General features: G+C 38.8%; 1 protein-coding gene across 1 annotated transcript in view; it reads right to left on the bottom strand.

Moving 5' to 3' along the window:
• LOC128247334 (dipeptidase 1-like) overlaps positions 1-26,425 on the bottom strand; it is a 117,234-nt gene that overhangs the window by 44,434 nt on the left and 46,375 nt on the right. Inside the window, exons 4-5 of the mRNA XM_089353958.1 lie at positions 24,601-24,751; positions 9,664-9,730 (exon numbers count right to left, since the gene is read on the bottom strand). Of these exons, the coding sequence (XP_089210084.1) occupies positions 9,664-9,730; positions 24,601-24,751 (218 nt within the window). The remainder of the gene's footprint in view (positions 1-9,663; positions 9,731-24,600; positions 24,752-26,425) is intronic.

Raw genomic sequence — 26,425 nt, 5'->3', positions numbered from 1 at the left:
AGAAGAAGAAGAAGAAGAAGAAGAAGAAGAAGAAGAAGAAGAAGAAGAAGAAGAAGAAGAAGAACAACAAAAGCTATAAAACAAATGAAATCCAAACTAAAACTAGAACAGCAACGGACCATGATAAAACGATGGCAAGAAAAGCCCCTACATGGTAAATACTGGGCTAAACTAAATGCGAAAGAAATAGACAGAGAAAAATCCCAGCAATGGCTGAGAAGCTCAGGACTCAAAGCAGAGACTGAAGGATTTTTAATTGCTGCACAAGACCAAAGCCTCCCCACCAGAAATTACCAAAAACACATAATGAAAAGAAATATAACAAGTAACTGTAGAATATGTGGAGATGGACAAGAAACAATAAATCATATTATCTCTGGCTGCCCAGTTCTGGCTAAGAAGGAATATATTCACAGACACGACAGAGCTGGGACCTATATACACTGGAAGCTATGCCAACACTATGGAATAACAACAGAAGAAAGATGGTATAAACACACGCCAGAAAAGGTCACAGAAAACGAGAAAGCAACCATACTCTGGGATATGCCAATACACACAGATAGAGAAATTAAGGCAAATAGACCAGATATAGTTGTCAAAGATGATGAAGAAAAAAAATGCTTTCTAATTGATGTATCAATACCAGCAGATGACAACGTTTCTCTAAAAGAAATGGAAAAACTTTCAAAATACAAAGACCTGGAAACAGAGATAACTCGAATGTGGAATCTAAAAACAGAAACAATTCCTATCATAGTAGGTGCCTTAGGTATAATAAAAAAAATATTCAGACAAATACATAACAAAAACACCAGGACTTACAAATATATATAACATACAGAAAATTGCACTACTGGGTACTGCACACATTCTACGCAAAACACTTTCAATACAGTAAACATAAGAGCACCACAGCAAACCACAGCACATACCCAAGGCGCACAGAGCTGCGCTCGGTAGTGAAGTGAAAGCACGTTATAAAAATAAAACTACTGAACAATAATAATAATAATAATAATAATAATAATAATAATAATAATAATAATAATAATAATAATAATAATAATAATAATAATAAATGTCCTGATGCAGTACCAGGCAATGGCTCTCATGGCTTCTGATCTTAATTGATTAGAAGTGTCATCATGTACATTGTTTTATCTTGGTATAAAAGATGGGCTACAGCAAATATTCTGCTGAATGCCACAGTGTTGCTTGTCAGTTGTTTCACCTTAACCAGTTGAGCATGTCCTTTGGTAGCTGACGATATGTGCAGCTCTGATCACGAGCAGAAGTAGAGAGGGAGTATTATAGCCATGTGTTGAAAGGAGTTCTTTGGTGTTTGGATAATTCACCTTTGCAAACATGTCTGTCTCGTTCAACATCCTTAAACAACCCTTATTCAGGGACCTTTAGAGTGCAATGGGCTACTCGACCTGAAGAAAATTCTAACTGGGCTCTATCTGCAAGGTCATGCAATGTTTATCTTGATATGAGATCACCATGTCGTGCATATGGTTGTGATGCATGTGCCTGGTGCCTGGTGCCTGGTGTATCAGACAGGTAGTCATGATGGGTGTACTGAGCTTCGTATATTTTACCCCAGTGTCACTTTGATGGCTTCTACTGCTGCCTCACTCAATAATACTAATAATAATAATAATAATAATAATAAATATGGTGATAATTTTAGCATGCATAGCAAAGCAAAAGTGCCCTTGCTACTCTTGGCCTCCGAAGGATGCCCGGTACTAAGGCAGTTGAAATAAAGTTATAATGAAAGGAAACCATAAACAATAATAATAATAATAATAATAATAATAATAATAATAATAATAATAATAATAATAATAATAATATCTCCAATTTTGTGTAAACATTTTGTCCTACCTTCTTCCCTGGCTAACAGAATATGTAAACATGCCTTTTATCGTAACACAATTAAATGCACGATAAAAAAAATTAAGGAAGTAAGCACCTGTCAGTATATACAGACGGCACAACTACAAAAACTGTAAACCACAGCAAAACTGTTAAGAAAAGAAAAATTCCAAAAGAAAAAGGAAATAGAATTCAGAAATTCAAGAATTCAACGAAGTGAACATCTCTTCCTCCTACTATTCCCAAAGACTGGAATATCTATTATTTCCTGTGAACATTTTAAATCTCCCTCAAAATAAAATAAGTTAGGAAACTTACATACCGACAGCTTTCGAACACACAAACGATCAGCTTTAAAAAAGAGAAAAAAACATCAATATCTACGACTACTGTGTGAATACTTATCCTTTCCTCTCACCCTGAGTATTCGAAAATGTAAACATCATCCTCCTTTTTTATTCTAAGAACACTACCATTTCTCCCTGTACGGTCATACAAAAGAACATATTTAGTTAATCTTAAAACTTTTCTATCTACAATTTCTTTTCTTTTCTTTTCGACTCTCCCTCAGTGTTCGAAAATGTAAACATCCTTTTCATTGCAAAAGTTCTACTTTTTCTCCAACTGGATAGACAAACGAACATCTCAAGAAAACTTAAGAATTTTAATGTATTATCCAAATACATAAACACACCTTTTACAACACAACACAATTGAATTCAGAAAATCAAAAATTCAACGACGTGAATATCAGTATGTGTGTGTGTGTGTGTGTGTGTGTGTGTGTGTGTGTGTGTGTGTGTGTGTGTGTGTGTGTGTGTGTGTGTGTGTGTGTGTGTGTGTGTGTGTGTGTGTGCGCGCGTGTGTGTGTATATATATTATTATTATTGTGTGTATATATATTATTATTATTTGTGTGTATATATATTATTATTATTGTGTTTTTCTACCAGTAATTACAAATAGAACAGGTTGAATTGCTTCTTTTCAAGGCAGCGTTCTCAGTGGACGGTGGCCACTGTTAGTAGCAAACAGATTTGACCTCTGCTGACCAAAATGGTTCGAAAATTTCTTTGTTTCTATGGCTGACCTCCCTACCATCTGCCGAATCTATTTATAGACCAGCAGGATATGATCTATTTACCAAACTGCTACCCAACTAGTTCCCCAAACAAAGGTCATGCAATGTTTTACTTGATATGAGATGACCATGTCGCGCACATATGGTTGTGATGCATGTGCTTGCTGTACCCTTATCATACAGGTAGTTATGATGGGTGTACTGAGCTTCGTATATTTTACCCCAGTGTCACTTTGATGGCTTCTGCTGCTCTCTCACATCGCTGCCCAGCATCAGGCATTGAATATCAACTCGGTGAAAAGAGATATTTACAACACAAGTGCAACGAACCTCTGCAGAATGTGTAGTAAGAGGGTGGAAAGCGTGACTCATATCTTAAGTATTGGGCACAGCGCATTATTTGTCTGAGGTCCTTGTTGTGACTTGACAGATGACAAAAAACTCCGGTGCATTTTTACCTAACACTGTGTTACGAAGGAATAATAATAATAATAATAATAATAATAATAATAATAATAATAATAATAATAATAATAATAATAATAATAATAATAATCTTTTCTACTCTAGGCACAAGGCCCGAAATTTTGGAGGAGGTGATCGGTCGATAAGATCGAACCCAGTACGCAACTGGTACTTTATTTATGGACCTGGAAAGGATGAAAGGCAAAGTCGACCGCGGCGGAATTTGGACTTAGAACGTAGTGGCAGACGAAATACCGGTAAACGTTTCGCCCAGCATGCTAACGATTCTCCCAGCTCACTGCCTTACTAATAATAATAATAATAATAATAATAATAATAATAATAATAATAATAATAATAATTAATTCGTTTTATTGGCCACAAGGGCTAATATCAATTAAAAACATATAAGGACAAAGACAGGACGAAGGTTACAAAAGGTTTTGTCCGAAAACGTAGGAAAGTTCGTCTAAACAGAGGAAGAAAACGGAGAAAGATATAATAAATAAATAGATAAATAAATAAGTAGAACTCCCAAAGGGGGAGGCGCTTCGAAAAAGGAAAGGATAAAAGTGGAAAAACTCATAAAACCACGGAAGCCTGGTCAGAAACAATAGGAAAGGGGTATAGAGCCCTTTCTCCTTTTACATTACCTTTTTTTTCTTTTTTTTTTTTTCTACAGGTGTATTCTCAGAATTGGTCCGTTTATACTGGTCATCCTTCCAACAGTCACCCATCTTTCAACGAATTTGCTATGAGACAGCACTTCCCTCTCTACTCTCATCTTCCTTTTCAAGTGGAACTTGAAGAAGTTGATGAGGCCTTGGACAAAGAGGAAAGTGTCTGTCTTTAGCCCTTTCAAACGGGTCCACCATATCACCTCTTTCGCTACAGCCACTAGGCATAGGAAAATTGCCTTGCCCTCCTAGTTAAAGGAGGTCGGCGGGTCAATTCTCACGATGGATCCAGCTGATAGCCGGATCCGTCCTACACGTGACAGTAGCTGTTCGATATAGACCCACAGGTCAGCAATGCTCGGGCACTGGACGAGTGCGTGTAGAACGGTTTCGTCGTCCTGAGCGCACCTCGGGCAGGCCCGGTTGACGGCACTTCCATGTCGGTAGAGTTTATCTCGAACAGGTAGCGCACCTCGGTAGCACTGCCAGGCGAGGGACCTTTGGAAATTATCCATGGGCCCTGGCCCGAAAGTTCTCCTGAACAGACTGCTTAGCTGATTATCCTCGACGCCTAGAGTTTCCCCGAGAACGTCGTCGCACTTTTCTCCCACTAACCCTCTATAGAACGCTAGAGTGGAGCTACTACCGATCGCACTGCCCGCCTGATTGAGGGCGGTGAGAGCTTGGCGGCACTCTCGAGGTGCCAAGCGCCCTTTCTCGGTCTACGTTTGATCCAGGATTGCAGCTCTGTTAAAGAAACGAGCTGCGGAAAATCGCGTCTGACGAAAGGCGACCACACCTGTTCACCGTCCACGAAACGCTTGAGATGTCGTAGCCTGAGCGCATGTTTGCGCATCAGTAACCACGGCATGCCAAGGCCTCCGTTCAGCGGCTGTTGACAGCAGATGGAGCGCCTGACCAGTGGTACCTGACCCTTCCAAAAAAAGTTGAAGAGCAAGCGTACTATCTTGGTTAACCAGCGGTCGGGACAAGGGACGACGGTCAAACGGTAATAGATGACGGATGCGATGTACGCATTCGCCACCTCCGCTCGACCTTTCAAGGAGAGCTTCCTCTCAGCCCATTTCTAGGTGAGGTTGGCCACCCTGTTCGTCACTTCTTCCCAGTTTTTCTCCAACTGGAGGTCCGGACCGAACCAGACCCCGAGCAGTTTAACGGGTCCGTCTGTCCAGCGCCCTACGACGCTGTTGGACGGCATGGACTTGCCCCTCCAGGTGCCTAGTTGCAAGCCCATTGACTTTTCCGCGTTAATTTTCGCACCTGTCACCGCTTCATACTCGTTTAGTGTCTCGCCAATCAGGTCAATATGCCTGTGGCTCGACACCGTCACGGTGACGTCGTCGGCATAAGCAGACACGCTCCTTCCACATCCCAGATCACGCGAGACGTCCCTCAAAGCCTCCAACTTCCGCAGTAATGGCTCGAGAGTCAATACATACAGAAGCGAGGAGAGAGGACACCCTTGGCGAACCGAACGCGAGATGTTGAACGGTTCCGATAGATGGCCGTTCACCCGTATGACCGAGCAGATGCCGCTGTATAAAGCAGCTATCCACCCGCGGAAGACCGGACCGAAGCCAGCTGCCTTGAGAACAGCTGCCAGGTATCGATGGTCGACCCTATCGAAGGCTTTAGACTGAACTAAATTGATCAAAGCCCCACCCGCGCCAGCTTCGTTACCCACCCTCTCTATGATGTAGCGCATGAGATGGAGGTTGTCGTGGATAGACCTGGTCGGCACAGCGCTTGTCTGCGCCTTGCCGATCAGTTTGCCCACGACAGGCGCCAATCTCTTGGCTAGCACCTTGGCCAAGATCTTCAACTCTGTGTTGAGCAGAGTGATGGGCCTAAAGTTCCCTATAATGTCCCCCTTGTTTGGGTCCTTTCTTAGCAAAGCCACCACTCCCCGACAAACAAAAGCAGGAATTCTCCCGTTTTGTTGCCAGTTGCAGTAGACGTTTGCCAAGACGCCCGCAAACAAGTCTGGCATTGACGTATAAAGTTCGTAAGGCAGACTATCCAAACCCGGCGATCTACCTCTCGTGCAGCCTTTCATCGCTTCCTGTACTTCCCAGGCAGATATGGGTCCTTCGCAGCACTCGGCTTCGCTGGTCGAGAGTTGCGGCAGGCCGTCTAGGTACACACCGAAGTCTGTTCCGTCGTCCGTCCTACCGTCGTCCCGAACAATTGAGCAAAGTGCTGCTGAAAGGCTGAACACATCTGCTTCGGTTCCGAAATCTCGCAGTCGTTCTGGTCCACCAAAGACCGAATGGTCGCTCTGTTCCCACGCTTCGCCTCAACCACGCGGGCCCATCGAGCGGCCTTAGTCCCCTCCCCTCTTACCGAAAGTGCTTTAGCTCTGACAACGCAGCCTTCATGCTTGGCATCAAAGTGTTGGTCGAGGGCCAACTTCGCTGCTAACACGTCGGTTGCGATGCCTGTCCTAAGAGCCTCGTCTAGTTTGTTAACTAAATCCCGCTCTGTTTTCTTACGTTCTACAGCTAGAGCCTTACTAAACCTAATTGATTCTGCTCTAATTGCCCGCTTCAGGGCGAACCACCAGTTGTTGTTGATGATTGCCCCGGTTAAAGCCCTCTTAACTAATAAACTAATCCGGTCTCTGTAGGCTTTGCACGCCGTTGTCGACGTGTTTAGCTTCCAGTAACCGGGGCCTTGTCTATGGAGCCTATCTAAGTCGACCTTACAGATCACGAATTTGTGGTCCGTGTAGCCGACTATGTTGAATTGTGGACACCCTATGCTATACTTATCCGCTGGCCTACAGAAAAATCTATCTAAGTACGATCTAGACGACCCGATGCGATTAGTCCAAGTCCACATTGGCACATTCGGGTTGTCTAGTCGATACCTGTCGGACAGCTGAAAGCGTTTGAGCAGGTTGGTGAGGCTCTTGCATCCCCCTTTCTTATTAGATGCTCCCGCACCCACCCTATCGATACGTTCGTCTAGGACAGCGTTCCAGTCCCCAACTAGCACTAAAGTGCGAGAAGTACCTAGGAAAACCTCCAGATGTTTGAAATAATCCGACTGCCCTGCTCCTATCGGAGCGTAGGCAGCCAGTAGTCTGAAAGCAACGCCATCACTGCTATCGACGTCCAGGACCACCAACTTACCTTCCGGATCCAGGAAAACTGCCCTTATTTTCATGTTTAGGCCTTTCCGAAATAGCACCGCAGTACCTCCACCGCCCGCTCCCGGCCGACACGGAGATAGGAAAATCTCGTACCCGCCAAAAAGAGCTGCGAGTTCCTGCGGGTTGGAGAGCCTGGTTTCGCTAATGGCTGCTACATCTACACTGTAAGACCTCATGTCGTTCAACAGGTGACCTTGTTTCCAAGGCGACCCGAGGCCTCACACATGTATGCTTCCGATTCTGAGAATTACCATGTTTTTTTTAAAAAGGAAAGTATTAGAGGAGAAAAGGCTCTACTTACTGTTTTCTGGTGGGGTGGCTCCCTTATGTTTTCGTGTCGGTGTCTCCACTAAATTCTGATAAAGGCTTTGGAAGAAGCTTCTCCCTAGCGACCCAACATCATTCGGAAACTTTTCTTTTATTTTATTATAGTTTTCTTGGGTTATTTTTAGTATGAGTATGTGTGCTGGTGGTGCGTTGTGTAGGGTTAATAATAATAATAATAATAATAATAATAATAATAATAATAATAATAATAATAATAATAATAATAATAATAACCAAGCACCGGTTGTTAAGTGGTAACGGGGGACAAACAGAGACGCAAAGACACACACGGACAACACACACGCGCACACACAGACATTAATCGTTTTCATTATTAAGAAGGATGACACTATCTATATACTATAACCTCGTTATAATTATAATGATTTTGATATGCTGTTAATAGTCTTCTGATATTTTTCTAAGTTTTTCAATTCATTAATTTTCCATTATTATGTTAAAGTTGTAATTTATGACTTTTATGGTTAGCGTGTTCATCCATATTATCTTATATTTAACATTGAGTTTAGTTTCTAATATCATTCTAACTCTCAAGTAATACTCTTTCATTTCTGTGTTGTATTTTAGCTATTTAGTCTATTCCTATATATATATGTATGAGTTGTTGTGTTCTCTGATTTCTGTGTCTAAGCCGAATGCTGGGTTTTCAGTGCTGATTAATTTGCCTTTCCTTTCTGTTATTTTGGCACATTCTCATCCAAATACTGTTGCTGAAACTGACTAATTTTTAGGAGGTTTTCCTGTTCACTGATATTCTTAGCAAACATTTTTAAGTCATCCATATATATTTTAGGCGCAGGAGTGGCTGTGTTGTAAGTAGCTTGCTTACCAACCACATGGTTCCGGGTTCAGTCCCAGTGCGTGGCACCTTGGACAAGTGTCTTCTACTATAGCCTCGGGCCGACCAAAGCCTTGAGAGTGGATTTGGTAGACGGAAACTGAAAGAAGCCCGTCGTATATATGTATATATATATGTATATGTGTGTGGTTGTGTGTCTGTGTTTGTCCCCCCAACATCGCTTGACAACCGATGCTGGTGTGTTTACGTCCCCGTAACCAAGCGGTTCGGCAAAAAAGACCGATAGAATAAGTACTAGGCTTACAAAGAATAAGTCCTGGGGTCGATATGCTCGACTAAAGGCGGTGCTCCAGCATGGCCGCAGTCAAATGACTGAAACAAGTAAAAGTGTAAAAGAGTATACGAGATGATATATACTTCTCCAGAGCATCTATAACCCGTGGTGGTTTCGTTCAACATGCTTGACTGTGTAGTCAGAGCAAGGCAGAAAAGCAGTGGGGACAGACTATATCTCTTCCCTCAAAATCACTGCTGCTAAAAGAGAAACAATTATTTTTGTTACGATCGTTGTTATATCCACATGGCTATGGACAGAAAATACGAACCAGCTGCTGCGTGGTGGTTTCCGCCTCAGAAGTATGTAATGACACAGCGAACGCGAACTTGTGCCCGTACCCGTGAAATGTTTAAAAGTTTGCTTTCCAACGACATCGTTCCGGATTCAGTCCCACTACGTGACACCTTGGGCAAGTATCTTCCACATTAGCCTCGAGCTGATCAAAACCTTGTGAATGGATTTGGTGCTCGGAAGCCGAAACAAGCTCGACTCTTTTCTCTCTCTCTCTCTCTCTCTCTCTCTCTCTCTCTCTCTCTCTCTCTCTCTCTCTCTCTCTCTCTTTCTTTCTTTCTCTCTCTCTCTCTCTCTCTCTCTCTCTCTCTCCACTCTCTCCCTCTCTCTCTTACATATATATATGTGTTTGTGAGTGTGTGTGTTGTGCGTGTGTGTCGTTGTACCTGTGTTTGTCACCCATCACCACTTGACGACCGGTGTTGGTTTGTTTAGCGATTCATTAAAAAAAGTCGTTAAGAATAAGTACCAAACTTTGAAAAGTATATAATTACTGGAGTCCATTCGTTCGACTAAAATTCCTGTAATAACTGAAACAAGTAGAAGATATTTTTAAAAAACAACAAGGAAGGAATAAAATGAAATGAAATTAAAACGTTACATTACCTTTCCAAAATCTGTCAATCCATCGTGTTCATTCGTTTTATTTTCATCAACTAACCAATTGTCTGCCCTAAGAAGAGAGAAATAAATCAAAATTTATTTTAACGTATTATTTGTGGTTGTTTTTTTAATATGAGAATTCCTTACTAATTTCAGTAACTCCCAGCTTATCATGCGGTCTTCTAAGTTCTCTTTTATTTTTGTACTATGTTTCTTCATTGTTTCAGTCACTAGACAGCAGCTATGATGGGTCATCGATTAGTACAACATATCGACCCCAGTAATTATTCTATCGGGTACCTTGCCGAACCGCTCGCCGCGGGGGTAGTCTTATCCGCACTGATTGTCAAGCGTTGGTGTAGAACAAACATGCACAAACACAGACACACACACACACACACACACACACACACACACACTCACACACACATGCATATATACACATACTCGCACACATATATATACACATATAAATATATATATGTACATATATACATATCAGGTCATCCCATAAGTTCTGTTTGATTTTACCTTTTTTAAAATTGAATGAAACTTAATAGTATTTTAGAATGTTTAATGGAATTAAAAATTATTTTTATGCATTTATCTACATTTAAACTAATATTATTTTACAGAATAATAAAATTAAAATTTCTTTGATTAAAACCTTTTCTAACATGGAAGCATCCAAAATGCATTTGAGGAACATAATGCTTTATGAGTACAAAGAAGGAAACTCTGCAGCCGAAGCGACTCGAAACATGCACTCAGTTTATCGGAAAGAATGCTTGAATGAAAGAACTTGCAAAAAATGGCTTGCAAAATTCAGAAGTGGAGATTTCAACCTTGAAGATGAAGATCGAACAGGACGTCCAGTTGAGTTTGATGATAAGCTCTTTTAGGCATTACTTGAAGAAAATCCTGCATTATCAGTTGAAGAATTGGCAATAAAGCTTAGTTCAAACCATACAACTGTTCATTGTCATCTTCTACAACTTGGAAAGGTTCCTAAACTTGGAAAATGGGTGCCTCATGAATTGTCCGAAAACAACTGCAAATCCCAAGTTGACATCTGCTCTTCTCTCCATTCTCGTGAACTCATTTCACCCTTTTGGGATAGACTTGTGACTGGTGTCCAGGACAATGTTAAACGTCGTAAACAGTGGCTTGGTAAAAGGGAAAAGGCTCAACCACAACCGAGAAGGGAACTTCATGGGGAAAAGGTTCTTCTTTCTATCTGGTGGAATTGCAAAGGAGTAATTCACTTTGAATTGTTACCACCGAATACAACAATCACTGCTCAAGTCTACTGTCAGCAATTAGAGCGTTTGAACCAAGCTTTGAAGAAGAAAAGCGAAAAGGAGTGATGTTTCATCAAGACAATGCGCGACGCCACACTGCAAAGATCCTATAACAAAAAATAGATGAGCTTGGATGGGAAAAAAAATTCCTCATCCACCTTATTCTCCAGACCTTGATCCTTCAGACTACCATTTGTTTCGTAGTTTACAGAATCATTTGGGGGGCATAACTTTTGCAAGTCAGGAGGAGGTCGAAACTGACATTTCAGAGTTCTTCGCTTTGAATCCAAAAGAGTTTTACACGGATGGGATTAAAAAGCTTGTAAATAGGTAGAAGGAAGTTATAGATAATCAGGGAAAGTACATTGATGATTAAATTTCAATTAAATATAACATTTGATCATTTGTTTTCTCTAGTTAAAATTCGGACAGAACTTATGGGATGACCTGATATATGCAGAACATCTAGACAGCTAGGTGATACAAATAAGGGACAACAAAACATCCAGACAGACGATACAAAGAAAATCAGGACGGGTCATTCGGAGTTTTCTATCCTCAGTCGAGTTCCAGATTATCATTGCAATTTCGGCTGATTATACTCGAAATTGCTCCAATCTGGCCAGCCCGAAGGAAAAACTAAGCATGAGATTCCTTGGAAGAAAGCAGCGAATGTATACGAAAACAAGGACGGAAAAAAACAGAGAAATGTTACACAAATACAAATGCAGTTAACAGGACATAAAAACAGGTGTCATTCCACTAAGGACGAATTAAATTAAGCTGGCGTGTGTAGAAGTAAAGCCTTACGGAAGGGATGTTAGGTGTGAGAGAGGGGAACGAAGAAACGAAGAGTGGAATGAACGAAGCGTGAAAGGGCTGATAGAAAGAAGGAAAGAATGAAAGAATAGAAAGAATAATAGAATAATTGAATAATAAGTCATACAAAATAAGATATATGTATACTTACATATAAGAGACCAAAGTGTACGTACGCCGCTATATTTTATATATAAAAAATACAAACATGGGACAAGAACGCAAAACATCCAGACAGTTAGGTGATACAAAAAAGGGACAACAAAACATCCAGACAGACGACACAAAGAAAACCAGGCGGGTCATTCGGAGTTTTCTATCCTCACTCGAGTTCCAGATTATATTTGCAATTTCGGCTGGTTATACTCGAGATTGCTCCAAACTGGCCAGACCCAAGAAAAAACTAAGCTAAGAGCATTAGATTCCTTGGAAGAAAGCAGCGAATGTATATATATATATATATATATATATATATGTAGGTAGGTACGTACGTAGGTATGTACGTAGGTATGTACGTATGTACGTATGTATGTAGGCACAAATCTCCGGAAACGCAGTCGAAACAACTTTATACGAGTTCTTGGACATATTCACATAAATGCTAATTCTTTCAGCTATTCCTTTGTAAGAGCAGATACGACATACTTGTGTTACTATGCTTATACACATATATAGGTATGTTATTGTGTATGCATACGTATACACGAGATTCAAAATGACGATTGCTGATTTTACGATATTTCTACGTATCTGACAGTGATGAAGAAAATAAATATATTTATTTTTTAATGACATGAAAACGAACTGTCAGTTCTGCAATGACAAAATTACCGACCGATGAATTTCTTATCTATGAATGTGCGTGCAGGCGCCCGCATGTGTGTGTGTGTGTGTGTGTGTGTGTGTGTGTGTGTGTGTGTGTGTGTGTGTGTGTGCGTGTGCGTGCGTGCGTGTGTGTGTGCGTGCATGTGTATGTATGTGTGTGCGTGTGTCTGTGTGTGTGCGTGTGTGTGTGTCTGCGAGCTAAAGGCCTCAATTTTAGAGATGGATCAATTATGCAGTATTCACATCAACGCTATATATATATAATGTATGGCCGACCAAAGTCTTGTGAGTGGATTTAGTAGACTAGAACCGAAAGAATATATATATATATATATATATATATATATATATATATATATATATATATATATATATATATATGCATGTATGTATTTGTGTGTGTGTCTTCGTGCCCGTGTGTGTGTGGGGGAACTCCTGTCTTCACCGTGAACGGGAATTAATCTTCTTTCGTCGTTCCTTTGCGCCATATGGGCTCAACTCACTACCTCTCTTCATCTGACAATAATTCTACACGAATACTTACACACATCCTACATTCAACTGCCCTTCCACCTACACACTTGCATACCGCCTACCTCGGTACCCTCTCCACACACACGCCACAATACAAACACCCATACACACTGTTCAACTCATTACTCTCTTCACACACCATTACACACACACCCACAAACACTTTGCCACTCTACACACACCAGCACCGAACACTTCTCAGCACCCACACCACACACCATTATCCACACACAATCTTCAATAGCGTCACTACACATACCACTATACGAGCAGCTATACACACTATTTAACTCAGTATACACACCACACACCATCAGAGGTACAGTCTACAGATTTTGCTCAGGCAAAGGCAATGTGGATAATCGTGAGGGGATATCCACGTAGGGTGAAGTGGTGAACCATGAGTTGAGACTGAATCTCTAAGTCATAGTTGTCATTGCAGAGCCTGCATAGACGGAGGAATTGGGAGTAGAGAATGGAGAGCTTGGTGTAGGTATGGTGAGAGGAGGAGGAGTTAAGGTAGGAGTGTGAGTCAGTGTGTTTGTAGTGGATGGGGGTGGTGAGACCGGAGTTATGTATATTGACATGTCGAGAAATTCAACGGAAGAGTTAGAGATAGTGCAGGAAAATTCGAGGGCAGGATGGAAGGATGGGACAAAGGAGAAGAAGGAGTTCAGATGTTCGCGGGAGAGTGCGGTCGCGCTGATACAGTCTTCGATATAACAACCGTGTAGTTCGGGAATGGGACCAGTGAATTGTGAGAATATTTGGGCCTCAACGTAGCCAACGAGCAGGTTCGCATAGTTGGGGCCCATTCTCGTTCCCATGGCCACTCCTGTGACATATTGGTAAAAGTCCCCCGCGAATACACACGCACGCACACACACACACACACATACACACACACACACACACACACACATACGAATACCATATTTATGTGTATATATACATGTACACATATACACATAAAGAGAGGGAGAAAGAGAGAGGCAGACAGATAGACTGACAGAAAGAAAAAGGAGAGAGAGAAAGAGACAGACAGACTGAGACAGTGCGAGTGAGGGAGAGAGAGAGAATATATATAGTTAGAACGCTGTTTAATATTTCGCGTTTAAATGTAATAATAATTTCGAAAAGTTTGTGCGCAGTTTTGCACACTATGGCAGCTAGGAAATAATTTATTGTTTTATTGTTTCACACTTGTATTTGTGTGTATTTCGAAACTATTCAGTTTCCTATTCCTCTATAACGGAGAACTGTTAGTTTTTATGAAGTTTTGATTATATTTCAAACATTATGCAAATCATATATTCGTAGAGCTTAATATCCGAATATATTTTAGAAGTTTTAACCAATGTAAACGGGGAAGAATGAAAGAATAAATGAGTTTCTATTTTCCATCATCTGATAATGTAAACTAACTTTCCAAACATATGACCGCTTTTTTAAATAAGGAATTTCAATAACGATTGCATTTGGTATATTTTGTGTAATATACATTTGCCTCTCGGCATTGTTAATGAGTGGCGGAACACCGTAAGTAAAATCGATTTTATATCATTATATACAAATTTAAAAGTGAAACAATAAAAGAATAAACTGTTTTCTATTTTCCATTTCATTTTACTTGAAACCTCATACTAACCTTATGAAGATATTGGTTTTAACAACGTAATAGCATTAAACTATTTAAATTTCAAACTATTCCTATACAATATACACAGTCTAATCTAAATGCGTGACCTCGTAACCGTTGCTTAATATGCAACGATGGGAGATACTTGGTAGAAAAATGCCTCTTAGAAGATGATACATGCTGGAACTAAACATTGCAAGAAACTGAAGTTTCAAGAAATATGAGAAACCTGTGTGTTATCATAATGATTGCCTGTTCTCCGTCCAAACCTCAGCCACTTGTACGGCATGATAGAAACATCGAACTTAACAATAGTTAAAAAAAAACCCACCTGCCAGCTACCACCAATTTTTGTCAAAAATACTTTGCAATCCATGGCAGGCAGGATCTGGTACATGATGAACTGCCACTCTCAGCACGAACTGCAGCTGCAGCTCTCAGTCAGGTGACTCTTCCCGCTACTCATTGACATTGAACACCAAACGAACCACATATAGTTCCAGATAAAAAGGATTTCACACTAAGATCACACAATTGATTATAACTGACTAGTACAGAATCATAACTTTTTTTATCTACTTGATTTTGATAAAGGTTCCTTCTCTAAAAGTATAGTGTTATTGCATAGTCTTTACCTGGAATTATTGTAACTTTGCTCACAAATGGCAGGACTGCTCATTCTGCTTTAAATACAGTATGGTCATGTCACAAGAAACTCCGGCCTAGTAAAAGACCAGTCCTTGAAGGCACAGTGGAAGGGGAACGAAGGCAATGCGGGGCAAGGATAAGATGAGCTTTTAACATCAGTAAGTGGACAGGCGTCAATTTCGCCGACTCACAGAGAGCAGCAGAAGACCGAGAGAAGTGTCAAAATCTGGTTGCGACGTCATCGATGAATACCCCAACAACCACAAACAACCACAGGAATAGGACAAGATAGATAGATAGCTACCAAGGAAGAAGAAACTTTTATTTCTCGATTTCGCGATTTCCTATCAGCTATTTCAGTTCAAGTTCCTTCGGTTTCTAGTAACACACTTTATGACTATCTCAGAGACAATCTCACAATATTTCTCGAGTCGATATAAGTTCATGTTTCTCTTATGATCGGTTCTATGTTGTATGATGACATGCAAGACAAACATTATTTCATCAGAGCACCAAGGCGCAGAACAATAAATGTTGATTACCTTCCTATGTTTCATATCTATTTAGAATTACAGGAAAATATGCAAAGTAGAACATAAAGATAGAATTTTTAGTCACGAAATTAAACAATATACAGAAAGTTTACACATCACAGAAGCCTTATATATTACTAGATATATAGAATATCTAGTAATTAAAATAACTTATAGCAAGTGGAATGACACCCTACCTCTGCTTGTGTGGCGGGGGTGAGTGTGTGTGTGCGCGCGCATGCGCGTGTGTGTATACATCAACACTGTACATTTTTGTGCATCACCAGTGATTCTCTCATCATTGCTTTGACAACTAAGGTGACATCTATACTTCGTGAGTAGCTTGAATAAGACCGAAATATATCGGGAGCTGTTGTCTCGTATTTGCCCAAATAGCAAAAATGATATTATCTATTTGCTATATTTGGCTTTTTTCACACCCAGTGCATAAAATATTTCAACACTATTGTACTTCTTTTTGCTATGAATTGTGTTTCAATGTAATTTGTTTGAGTAGTATATTCTTCGCTGAGCAATTTTAATTTCCCACATCAAGCAATGGACAATGTTGTACATTTACTTAGTGATTCTAAGCAAATTTATCACTATATTAAATATGTTAACACTATTTTATCTCATCGAATACGGAATGTACTAATTGTTGTCTTATACCTTTGTGCTAATGTATTTGTTTAATGAAATACTAACCGTGTCGTCAAGTGATTGCAGACATGGCAAACACGTCAGTTATTACAAGATATATTTCAACGCCTCGTAACTAGATAATTCAAAAATGTTTAGATGAGGTTATTTAGTCCCATGTCCGAAATAACTGAACATGCCAGTGACCAAACGCATTTTGTCCATGACGACCATGACGATAATATATCTAACTAGATATATTATGTCTTCTAAATAATTTCTAAGAGTGTTAGATGTAATTGGAGAGTAGATAGGATGCTATTTCTATCAGGTCAAGATACACGTAGAGGCTACACGGTTGGTTCGAAAAGGATAATATTTAGAGTGAAATGTTTTAATAGTTTTAGCTTTCTTTCCCTTTAACAAAAACTGAACATTTTAAATGAAAGAGGTTGTAAACTTTAACTTGCATTTATTTTGTTTTGTTTAGCAGGAAATTTGCACGGTTTCAGATAGAATTGTTGTTGCGTTGGAAAAGAGAACATTGTTTTGATTGAGAAAGTCTATCATCGGACTGGTGGGTTCAGAACAAGAATTGAAACAACTAGTAAAGCGCCTAGACAAGACCTCCAATAAGAACAAAAGTTATGACAAACTGCCTAAGCGAAATCAGTACCAACATAAGCGGCAGTGGAGTTACGCTTGAACAAGTGTAAAAATTCAAATATTTTGGGGTAATAGTGCGTGACGAAAGTTCCAAGCACGAAGTGATATCCGGCATTGTCAAAGCAATAGTAGCAATGTCTAAATTCAGAACATTGTAGAAAGACAGAAATATCTCACTGAGCTCCAAAAATTAGGCTAATGAAATCACAAGTGATCTTATTATTCCTCTACGCCTGTGAGATATGGACACTGACAGCAGAAATCGAAAGAATTCAGACTACAGAGATGAGATGTTTCAGGAAACTTTTGGGAATATCATACAGAGATCGTGTCACAAATGGGGAAGTGAAAAGAAGAATAAGGTAGGCAATAGGGTCCTATGAGGAACTTCTTACCACAGTAAAGAAATGCAAGCTCAAGTGGTTTTGGGCATGTTACCCGCTCATCAGAGATGACCAAAAGAATCCTTCAGGGAACAGTCAAAGGTGGCAGACGCAGAGGCAGACAGAGAAAGAGGCAGAAAAACAACATGTGTGAGTGGACAGGCCTAAAGATGAAAGATGTAGTGGGAGATGCAGAAGACAGAGACGGGTGGAGGGATCCGGTCGCAAAGACATCAGTGGTGCCCCAACGGTCAGTTAGACTACAGGATAAGTAATGTAATGTAATAATCAATGATATCCAAGCAGTGACATTCCCGCAATTTTTTTCACGCATAGTATATTCAATGCATCCTTTTTTATTTAGAAATTCTTCGCAGTCGCTCAACCTTCAAGAATTAGCAGCTAAGTCTTCCTCAGGCCACACGTAAAAAACTTTTCTCACAGCCAGTAAGTATTCAAAGAAAGCTATCAGGTTTTCATGAAATGGTAAGAAAATATATTAATTAAATATTTCTTTTTCTTTCTCGTGGTTATTAAATTTGCTTTGATTATTGATTTCTGTGGACGAGTAACATAACCAATATTTATAGATGTATAATCTATTGAACTGGGTATTGTATATTCCCGAAATTATTTTATCGTCACTGAAATAACGAAATACAATATATGCCAATGTGTAAAAACTAAAACAAAATAATCGTTGTGAATCATTTGGTGCAGCAGTTTCTGACTATTCGCGTCGATTTCATATCGATTTTAAGTGTATTATTTGATCTAGCCTTAGAGTTATATACTTCCAGTGAAAGAAATTATATCACAAAAGTATTTGCGATAGGTCAAGAGCTGAATTTTAAGGGAAATGACATGCCAGTTCAGCTTTCTTTCTACTTCCAACATTGGCAGCAAATTAAAACTGTCATAAACTGACAAGATTCAAAACAGGATTCATTACTCTCTACCAGCAGGTTGCTCTAGAAATTCCTTGTACATAGTAGAACAGTAATAAGCTCATTGTAAGGTTGTATGAACAAGCTTCGAATGTAAATATTTCTTTTATACTACAAAATGCCTGGCCAAGAAACATATATATATAAATATACTATGTTCATTTCAAATATGATTTCATGCTTATTTACTGAAAAAAAGAAACAATTATCTAGCCAACTATGTAGGCCTCAAGGAAATCGGACAAGGTAATATAACAAACACACTTATAAATTTCTGGATATCTTTAAAAGGTAATCAGATGACTTCATCCATATTTTAGAAAGCAGCCCTTACAAAAAAAAAAAAACAGAGAACGGTCCAAGATTGAAGTTAATGGTGCCGATCAGTGGCTACTTCCATACCAGTTGTTTCTCCACTTTGAGTTGGTTGTATAATCTCAATAAGAAAAGTACTTCACTATTTCTCGTTTTGAATCATGAGCCCTTTTATCTCTTTTTCTTTTTTTTTCTTTTTTGGGTTTTTTTTAAATTACCACCACAATCCACTGAAAATTCACGTTGTACATCTACATATAATTTCAATAGAGACAGCATAGCTGATGTTGCCGATTGAGAACCCCTGAGCTGCTTTTTCGATGCCCCACGCAATGTCATATCGTCAGAGACAGGTTACATGCTCTAAGACTTGCGAATACAAAAATATGTGCTATTATTCCTTCTTAACATTTTTTTAATTAGAATTTTATATTTTATCCTGATGCTTTTCAGTTGTTGTTTTTTGGTTTTGTTTTTGTTTTGTCTTTTTTTGTTTTTGTTTTTTCTTTCTTTTTACAATATCTAGACTATCTTTTGCGTCATTGTGCCTCACGTTCTGTGCTTATTTTATTTATGCATTTTCTTACAGTCTTCACCATAGGTGATTTCTTTGCTGCCATTATCCTCCCCAGAATTCTACTTCCCATGCTACAGGAGCTGGGGGTTCGTTGATTTTTACTTTATTCTTCCTGCTTCTTGATTATCATTTTTTTTTTTTTTCAAAGTGTCGGTATCGCTTTTTTTATCAAAATATACTTCGCGATTTAGTGAGGGTTCCTTGTTTCATGCCCTTTCCTACTTTCAATACTTCTGTACTATTTGTCTCCCTTTACTCAACTGCGTCGTTTCATTATTGATTTTTCTAACGCCTGAAGGCTTGAGAGGTCTTTCTCTTATTATCTATCATTTTGTGATTTTTGTCTTCCATGTTGTTTACTTGAGTTCGAAATTCCTATATGAGTAGATCTGAGAAATTAGCTACTTTTTATTTTATTTGCATATATTATGTCGTTTGACATGACAGTGTTGCTGTTTGTGTTTTTTTTTACGTAATTTTATAATTGCTAGGTTTAACTTTTCATCGGTGTTGCAATTTTTATGGTTGGCTTTTATCCAAAAGTTTGCTTTTCTTCTCAAAGGTAAAGTGCTGATCTCTTGCAGTTTACTTTCCTTTTTAATTCTTTCTTCAGTTTTGCAATTTATTGCAGGTATTAAAAAAAAGGCTATTCAGCCCTGGCGTCTTTGGTGTCGTAGTTGGAGGAGGCATCCACAATTGTTGTTTGTAGCATGAATGTAAACAACAACAAACCTTACAAAATAGAAGCTCAATTTAAAAAGATATGCATTCCAGCATGAGAAAAAAAGTTCTTTCAGAACTATCGTGAGTAACAAAACTCAATATTAACAATAGGACATTGAGCAATAAAAATATGAAAAATATTACGTATGTTAGCAGAAATTACAACAATAGCAACAATGACTCAGTAACATATTTTGTCAGTGTCGCTGGGGAGTGGCGAGAACTGTAATTTCAATACATTAAGATATAAATAAATAAGATATACAGTGAATTGCGAAAAGTCACACCTCTTTGCTTCAGGAATTAATAGAGAAAACGGGAAGGGGGAAAAAAGGGCAGCGACTTATCTCTGCTTCTCACTGACAAGTAGCCAGAGCTTTGGCATGCATCGGACAATAAATCTGACACGGAAATCGAAGGAGAGGACTGAAAGAAATACGACACACATATGCCAAGTTATAGATTTGTTTCCTGATAACTGGATGAAAAAACGTGAGGATCAAGCTCATGAGACATGAGCGAGAAAATAGACTCATGCCTGTTTATGACTTTCGTAAAATATTATGAGTTCAGATTAATCACTAAAAGTATTGGTCGGGAGTCGGAATACAACATTAAATCTTAATAATTCTCACGGATCATAAGGCCATCCGAGCGATAGGTTCCATCTGTTTTTTAACCCTTGAATCGATCAGTCTCGTATTGCTGGACAGAAAATTCAGGTGCAACATATATTATAGGAAAACTACATTAAGAAAAACAGAGTATAAAGAGAAAGGAAAAACAAGAGCAGACGACAAATGACGCCATTTGCAACTCAACAGATCCCTGAACTACAAATCACAGAATCACTGGAACCACCGGTGCTTTTCTAAAGATATCCTGGTACCATCAGTACTTTTCTTAATATGGCCTGGTTAAAAATGAAACCGCCTCAGCAGCAGCAACAGTGACAATGAGGGTGAAGTGCATAGTAGTAAAGGCATCTCCTCATAGATTACAAATCCAATTAGAGGCTCTATCATCGTTTCCAATTTATCGTCTTTCTATGACGTGGAGAAAACTGAACATGGGATCACTAGTCAACAAAGTGATGAGAAGGTCAGGAAAGGGCCAAACCAAGTCTGAAGACCAGGTTAGCCATGCTCACTCATAGAAATTCTGCTAGCCGCGCACATTTTCTCAACTTTTCAGTTGTCCACAGGGACAAAATACGCTAGCAGGACTCTAAAAAGGAAAAAGAAACTAAAAATACTATCTATGGTGGAGGAAAAAACAAGGTGATTTTTCTGCGGGCCCCCAGAACGACAGAATTTTGCCCGGGAAAATAGCAGTAGTGTATCAATGGATAGAAATGCTCTTCCTGGATCACGTGGGGGAAATTATTTGGTGAGTCAAGTCCTTAACAGTTTACTGCCAGCTAACAATTCCAAAGGAAAATAAACCTTCGGTTGGCTATTCCTTTTTATTCTTCCCGATAACAATAATAGGATTGGAAATTTGATGTTTGAATATTAGTAGTCTGAGACATCTAAAATTATGGGTGACTGCAAAATGACTTCTCACTTGATTTAGATGTGATAGTCAGCGGAGAAACAAAGTTTTCAGACACTCAAACACTTACACTTCTCCTATCCGACAAGTGTATGCCCCCTTTTGGTTGAACTGGGTCCTGTTGAATGGCTGTGTCATTTAAGAAAGAGCTAAGCCTCGGGACAAGGACCATCTTCCGAGATCTAGGTGACATGTTAGTGATACTAAGTATGAATGGCAGCATAGGTGGTTCTCTGAAACTTTCGACCGTTTATGTCCCGATGCAGAAGAATTTTGTATTTTCTTTACAACCATGCACAGGTTCTATTTTTGTCAATATGAGATCTTGTAGACTAAGACAAATTTGCTTTATCATGTAGGTTTTTCAACGAATGAATTCGCTTGCTCCATTATATAACCTCTTTTTAATATTAAAAAAATATTGTCTACGAAATAACTTTTCCTTTTATAGTTACTGACATATTTATGATTTTTATTCTATTTATGCTTCAAGTTTATTTTACTATATATTTCTTCTGGTTCATTAGTTTGTGTAAACTGTGTTGACATCAACGTAGCTCACATTTTTGCTTATTTCAATAGCATGAGCATACGTCTTAATTTAATTACGGCTGCTTGGTTTCAGATACAACCATGGTGCGGGTAACTTGAAAGAGTCTTCAATCACAACTACGAGTAGACTAAAGATTTGAGAAGGTCACCAGTTTATTCCTATTTTGAGATATTGGACTAAGTATGTCGCACGTTTTGACACAGCTACCTGACCCTTAGTTGTCTTTGTTGGAGTACTCTGCAGCAGAGTATTGTCCACTGCAAAATGCTACCCAATACTCTTCCTTCCTCAAAACGACCTCGGAAAGGCGATGAACTGACACAATTTGTCTTACAGAATACTTTGCAGTATATGCTCCAGCTCTCTGCACCTTAAATGCAAATTCCGCTGAGCTCAACTTTGCCTGATCATATACTAGAGTGCATTCTACTGATCATATACTTGGGTACATGTAAACTTCTGTTCCCTCGCTCAAAATTTTTAATTTTGATCCTAGCTCAGAAATAGTAAACTATTGGCAAAATTGTTAGAACATCGGAAAACCTACCGGCTGATTATGTTCAAGTCCCATCTTCGGTCAACATTTTATTTCCTCATTTTGTATGTTAATAAATAAATTAGCAGTCAGGCGCTGAAGTTAATTTCTTACCCTCACCATCTCTCTCTCTCTCTCTCTCTCTCTCTCTCTCTCTCTCTCTCTCTCTCTCTCTCTCTCTCTCTCTCTCTCTCTCTCTCTCTCTCTCTCTCTCTCTCTCTCTCTCTCTCTCTCTCTCTCTCTTCTTTCTCTCTATCTCTCAACTATGTGAAAGTACCCAAAAAGAAACTTTGAAATTGCATCCCCATAAATACTTTGACTACCATTCTGTGGGCACTGAAAAAAGAAAAACCGATCACTAAGGTCCTTAAAAAGACATGGGCACAGCCTGTCTGTTTCTCTGACGAAAATATAAAGAGAGGACTTTCTTGAAATTTGATTCCTCATCTTTGCATACCACTACACAGAATCGATAGATTCAACTCCAAAACACATATTATATAGTATAAGATAACAGAGGGATTAGTAGCAAACTTGACTTTGTTGGTATTTGAATATAAATTCTATCGGTACGTAAATAGTACGAAGCATTTACTCCGCACATCATGTTCTAGCATTAAAACGAAGCCACAAATATAGAGGGTGTGCTATAGTTGATATAACCGAGCGAGTATTGTGACTGACACTTGTTTTGTTGACTCAAGAGGAATAAAAAGCATAAGCAACCTCGAGGAAATATGATTTCTTGCAGAGCTACGAGACCAGAAAGTTGATGAGATGTGACAGTCAATTACATCGGTTTCAAAATTTGGCAAAAGGTCAGTAATTCCGGAAAACGATGTAAGTCGATTACAACGACTCCAGTGCTCAACTAGTATTTATTTTATCGACCCCGAAAGGATGAATGGCAAAATCAGCCTCGACGAAATTTGAACTCAGAACGTAAAGACAGACGAAATGTCGCTAAGTACTTTACCAGGCGCACTGAAGATCCTGCCAGCTCACCGCCTAATGACAGTCAATTATATTGACTCCAGTGCTGGAACAGTTTATTTTGCTCTGTAAGGAAGAAAGGCAGAGTTGTACTTCGCGGGGCTTAAACTCAGAATTGAAAGAGCTGGAAGAAATATCGTAAAGCCTTTTGCCCGACCTTCTAATAATTCCACCACTTCATCACCATGATCAAGTCAGAATTCAAAGGATGGTGGGTTAAGAATTATTCACTTACAGAGTTAATTCTGCTAGCATTCAAATTTGAAACTATCTGCTAACGAAGTAGAGCAACCAGAAAGAAAACTATCTGATAGCATCGTTTAAACCTGAAAGCCAAAACTCTAATTTAATAAAGGTGTTTACCTATAAAATTTAGCAAACAAATATCAATTATTTTTTCAGCGGAGATGAAGGTGGCGAGATGGCAGAATCGTTATCACACAATAAAATGCTTCGCGGTATTTCTTCCGTCACTTTACCATCTAATTTCAAATTCCACTGCACTTGACCTTACCGTGCATCTTTTCGAAATCGATAAAATAAAAACCAGTTGAACACTAGGATCGATCTAATCAACTTCCCCTCCCCACTAAAACTGCTCTTGCATCCCGCCCTTGGTATTGAAAAGTTTCTTCGCCTTTGCTCTATACCATAAAACATTTGTACCCGGTACTTCATCATTTCTGCACTCTGCTGTCTTTTGCAATAATAAATAATAATTAGCCAGATTTCTTTCTTCGGCCAAATACTCACCATGGTGTATTACAGCTGTGTGTTACTGTCATGTAGCGTACTCCGAGATCATAAAACATTCTTAGAGTTCCTAAGCTGCTATCAATTGAATGACCGCCTTCCAAACCAATTAAACTTGCAATTTTCTTGTTTTTAAAGGCGTCCCTGATTCCTGAAAGTAGATAATTAATCAAATGTTCTATACTTAGTAATTAATTACATATACATCGTTGATATAATGTATCTAAAACATATCATTCTAACGCTCACTTACTCGTCAGAATGTTTCATAATAATCGTTATGACATATTCCCTTTATTACTGATATCTACATTCGTAAAGGTTTATTTCTTTCTTCATAAAGAATAGAAACTTAATGAATGACAAAATAAAATGTAAATTAGAAAGTAACAACAAAACCACACATGTGAAGACACCCGAAAGAAAACATTACACGCGCACGCACACGCACACACACACACACACACACACACACACATACACACACCTGGAGATATCCAAAAAACCATCATACAACACATACAAACAGCTGGAGACACTCAAAAGAAAACATCGCGGTTCAAACCCACACACACCAAAAAGAAGGAAAATCTTAATTCCTTTCTTAACAAGGTATTCATCACAACATAAACACCCATTAACACACAGCTGGTCACATTCCAAACATATTGAAAGGACATTCAACACAATAAACACAATAAACACACACACACACACACACACACACACACACACACACACACACACACACACACACACACACAGCTGAACATAATACCCATTCAATGAATGCTTTTAAGCCGCTCTCTCGGCAGGAGCCCACAGATATTTTATGGGACAACAGACAGCTACACCCCCTCTCTTTCTCTCTAACACCTTAAACGCTATACCAAACTATATTTAAAGAAAACTTCAACGAAAACACTCCAGATATGTTTTTACCTCCAAACAGAAGACAATTAATTTTTATTAATATTTGATAAGATGAAATTCATCATCGAAGCCGTTAGTATTTCATACTTTCTTTATATAATTTCTAAATAATTTTATTAAATTCTTTCTAAATTGAAATGTCTTAGATTTAATTTGGTGCTGTTTCTACCAACATCTTTTATACATACATATATATCTATATATATGTGTGTGTGTGTGTGTGTGTGTGTGTGTGTGTGTGTGTATGTATGTATATAAATAGACATATATATATATACGTATATATATATATATATATATATATATATATATATATATATATATATATATATATATATATATATATATATATTGGAGGCGCAATGTCCCAGTGGTTAGGTCATAGGATCATGGTTTCGATTCCCAGACCGGGCGTCGTGAGTGTTTATCTAGCGAAAACACCTAAAATCTCCACGAGGCTCCGGCAGGGTATGGTGGCGAACCCTGCTGTACTCTTTCACGACAACTTTCTCTCACTCTTACTTCCTGTTTCTGTTGTGCCTGTAATTCAAAGGGTCAGCTTTGTCACACTGTGTCACGCTGAATATTCCCGAGAACTACGTTAAGGGTAGACGTGTCTGTGGAGTGCTCAGCCACTTGCACGTTAATTTCACGAGCAGGCTGTTCCGTTGATTGGATCACCTGGAACTCTCGACGTCGTAAGCGATGGAGTGCCAACACAACACACAATATATATATACATATATATATGTATACATATATATATATATATATATATAATAATATTAGGGACAAAATCCAAAATTACAGGTAAAAAAACTCAATTAAAATCAATTTATAAAAAATTAATATTGAATTGAGCCTTATAGATAAAGTATATATAAATATATAG

The sequence above is a fragment of the Octopus bimaculoides genome, chromosome 1 (genome assembly GCF_046866305.1).
Source record: "Octopus bimaculoides isolate indiv1 chromosome 1, ASM4686630v1, whole genome shotgun sequence".
NCBI lineage: Eukaryota > Metazoa > Mollusca > Cephalopoda > Octopoda > Octopodidae > Octopus > Octopus bimaculoides.
The sequence above is the reverse complement of the archived record's forward strand: the minus strand, read 5'-3'. Positions and strand labels throughout refer to the sequence as shown.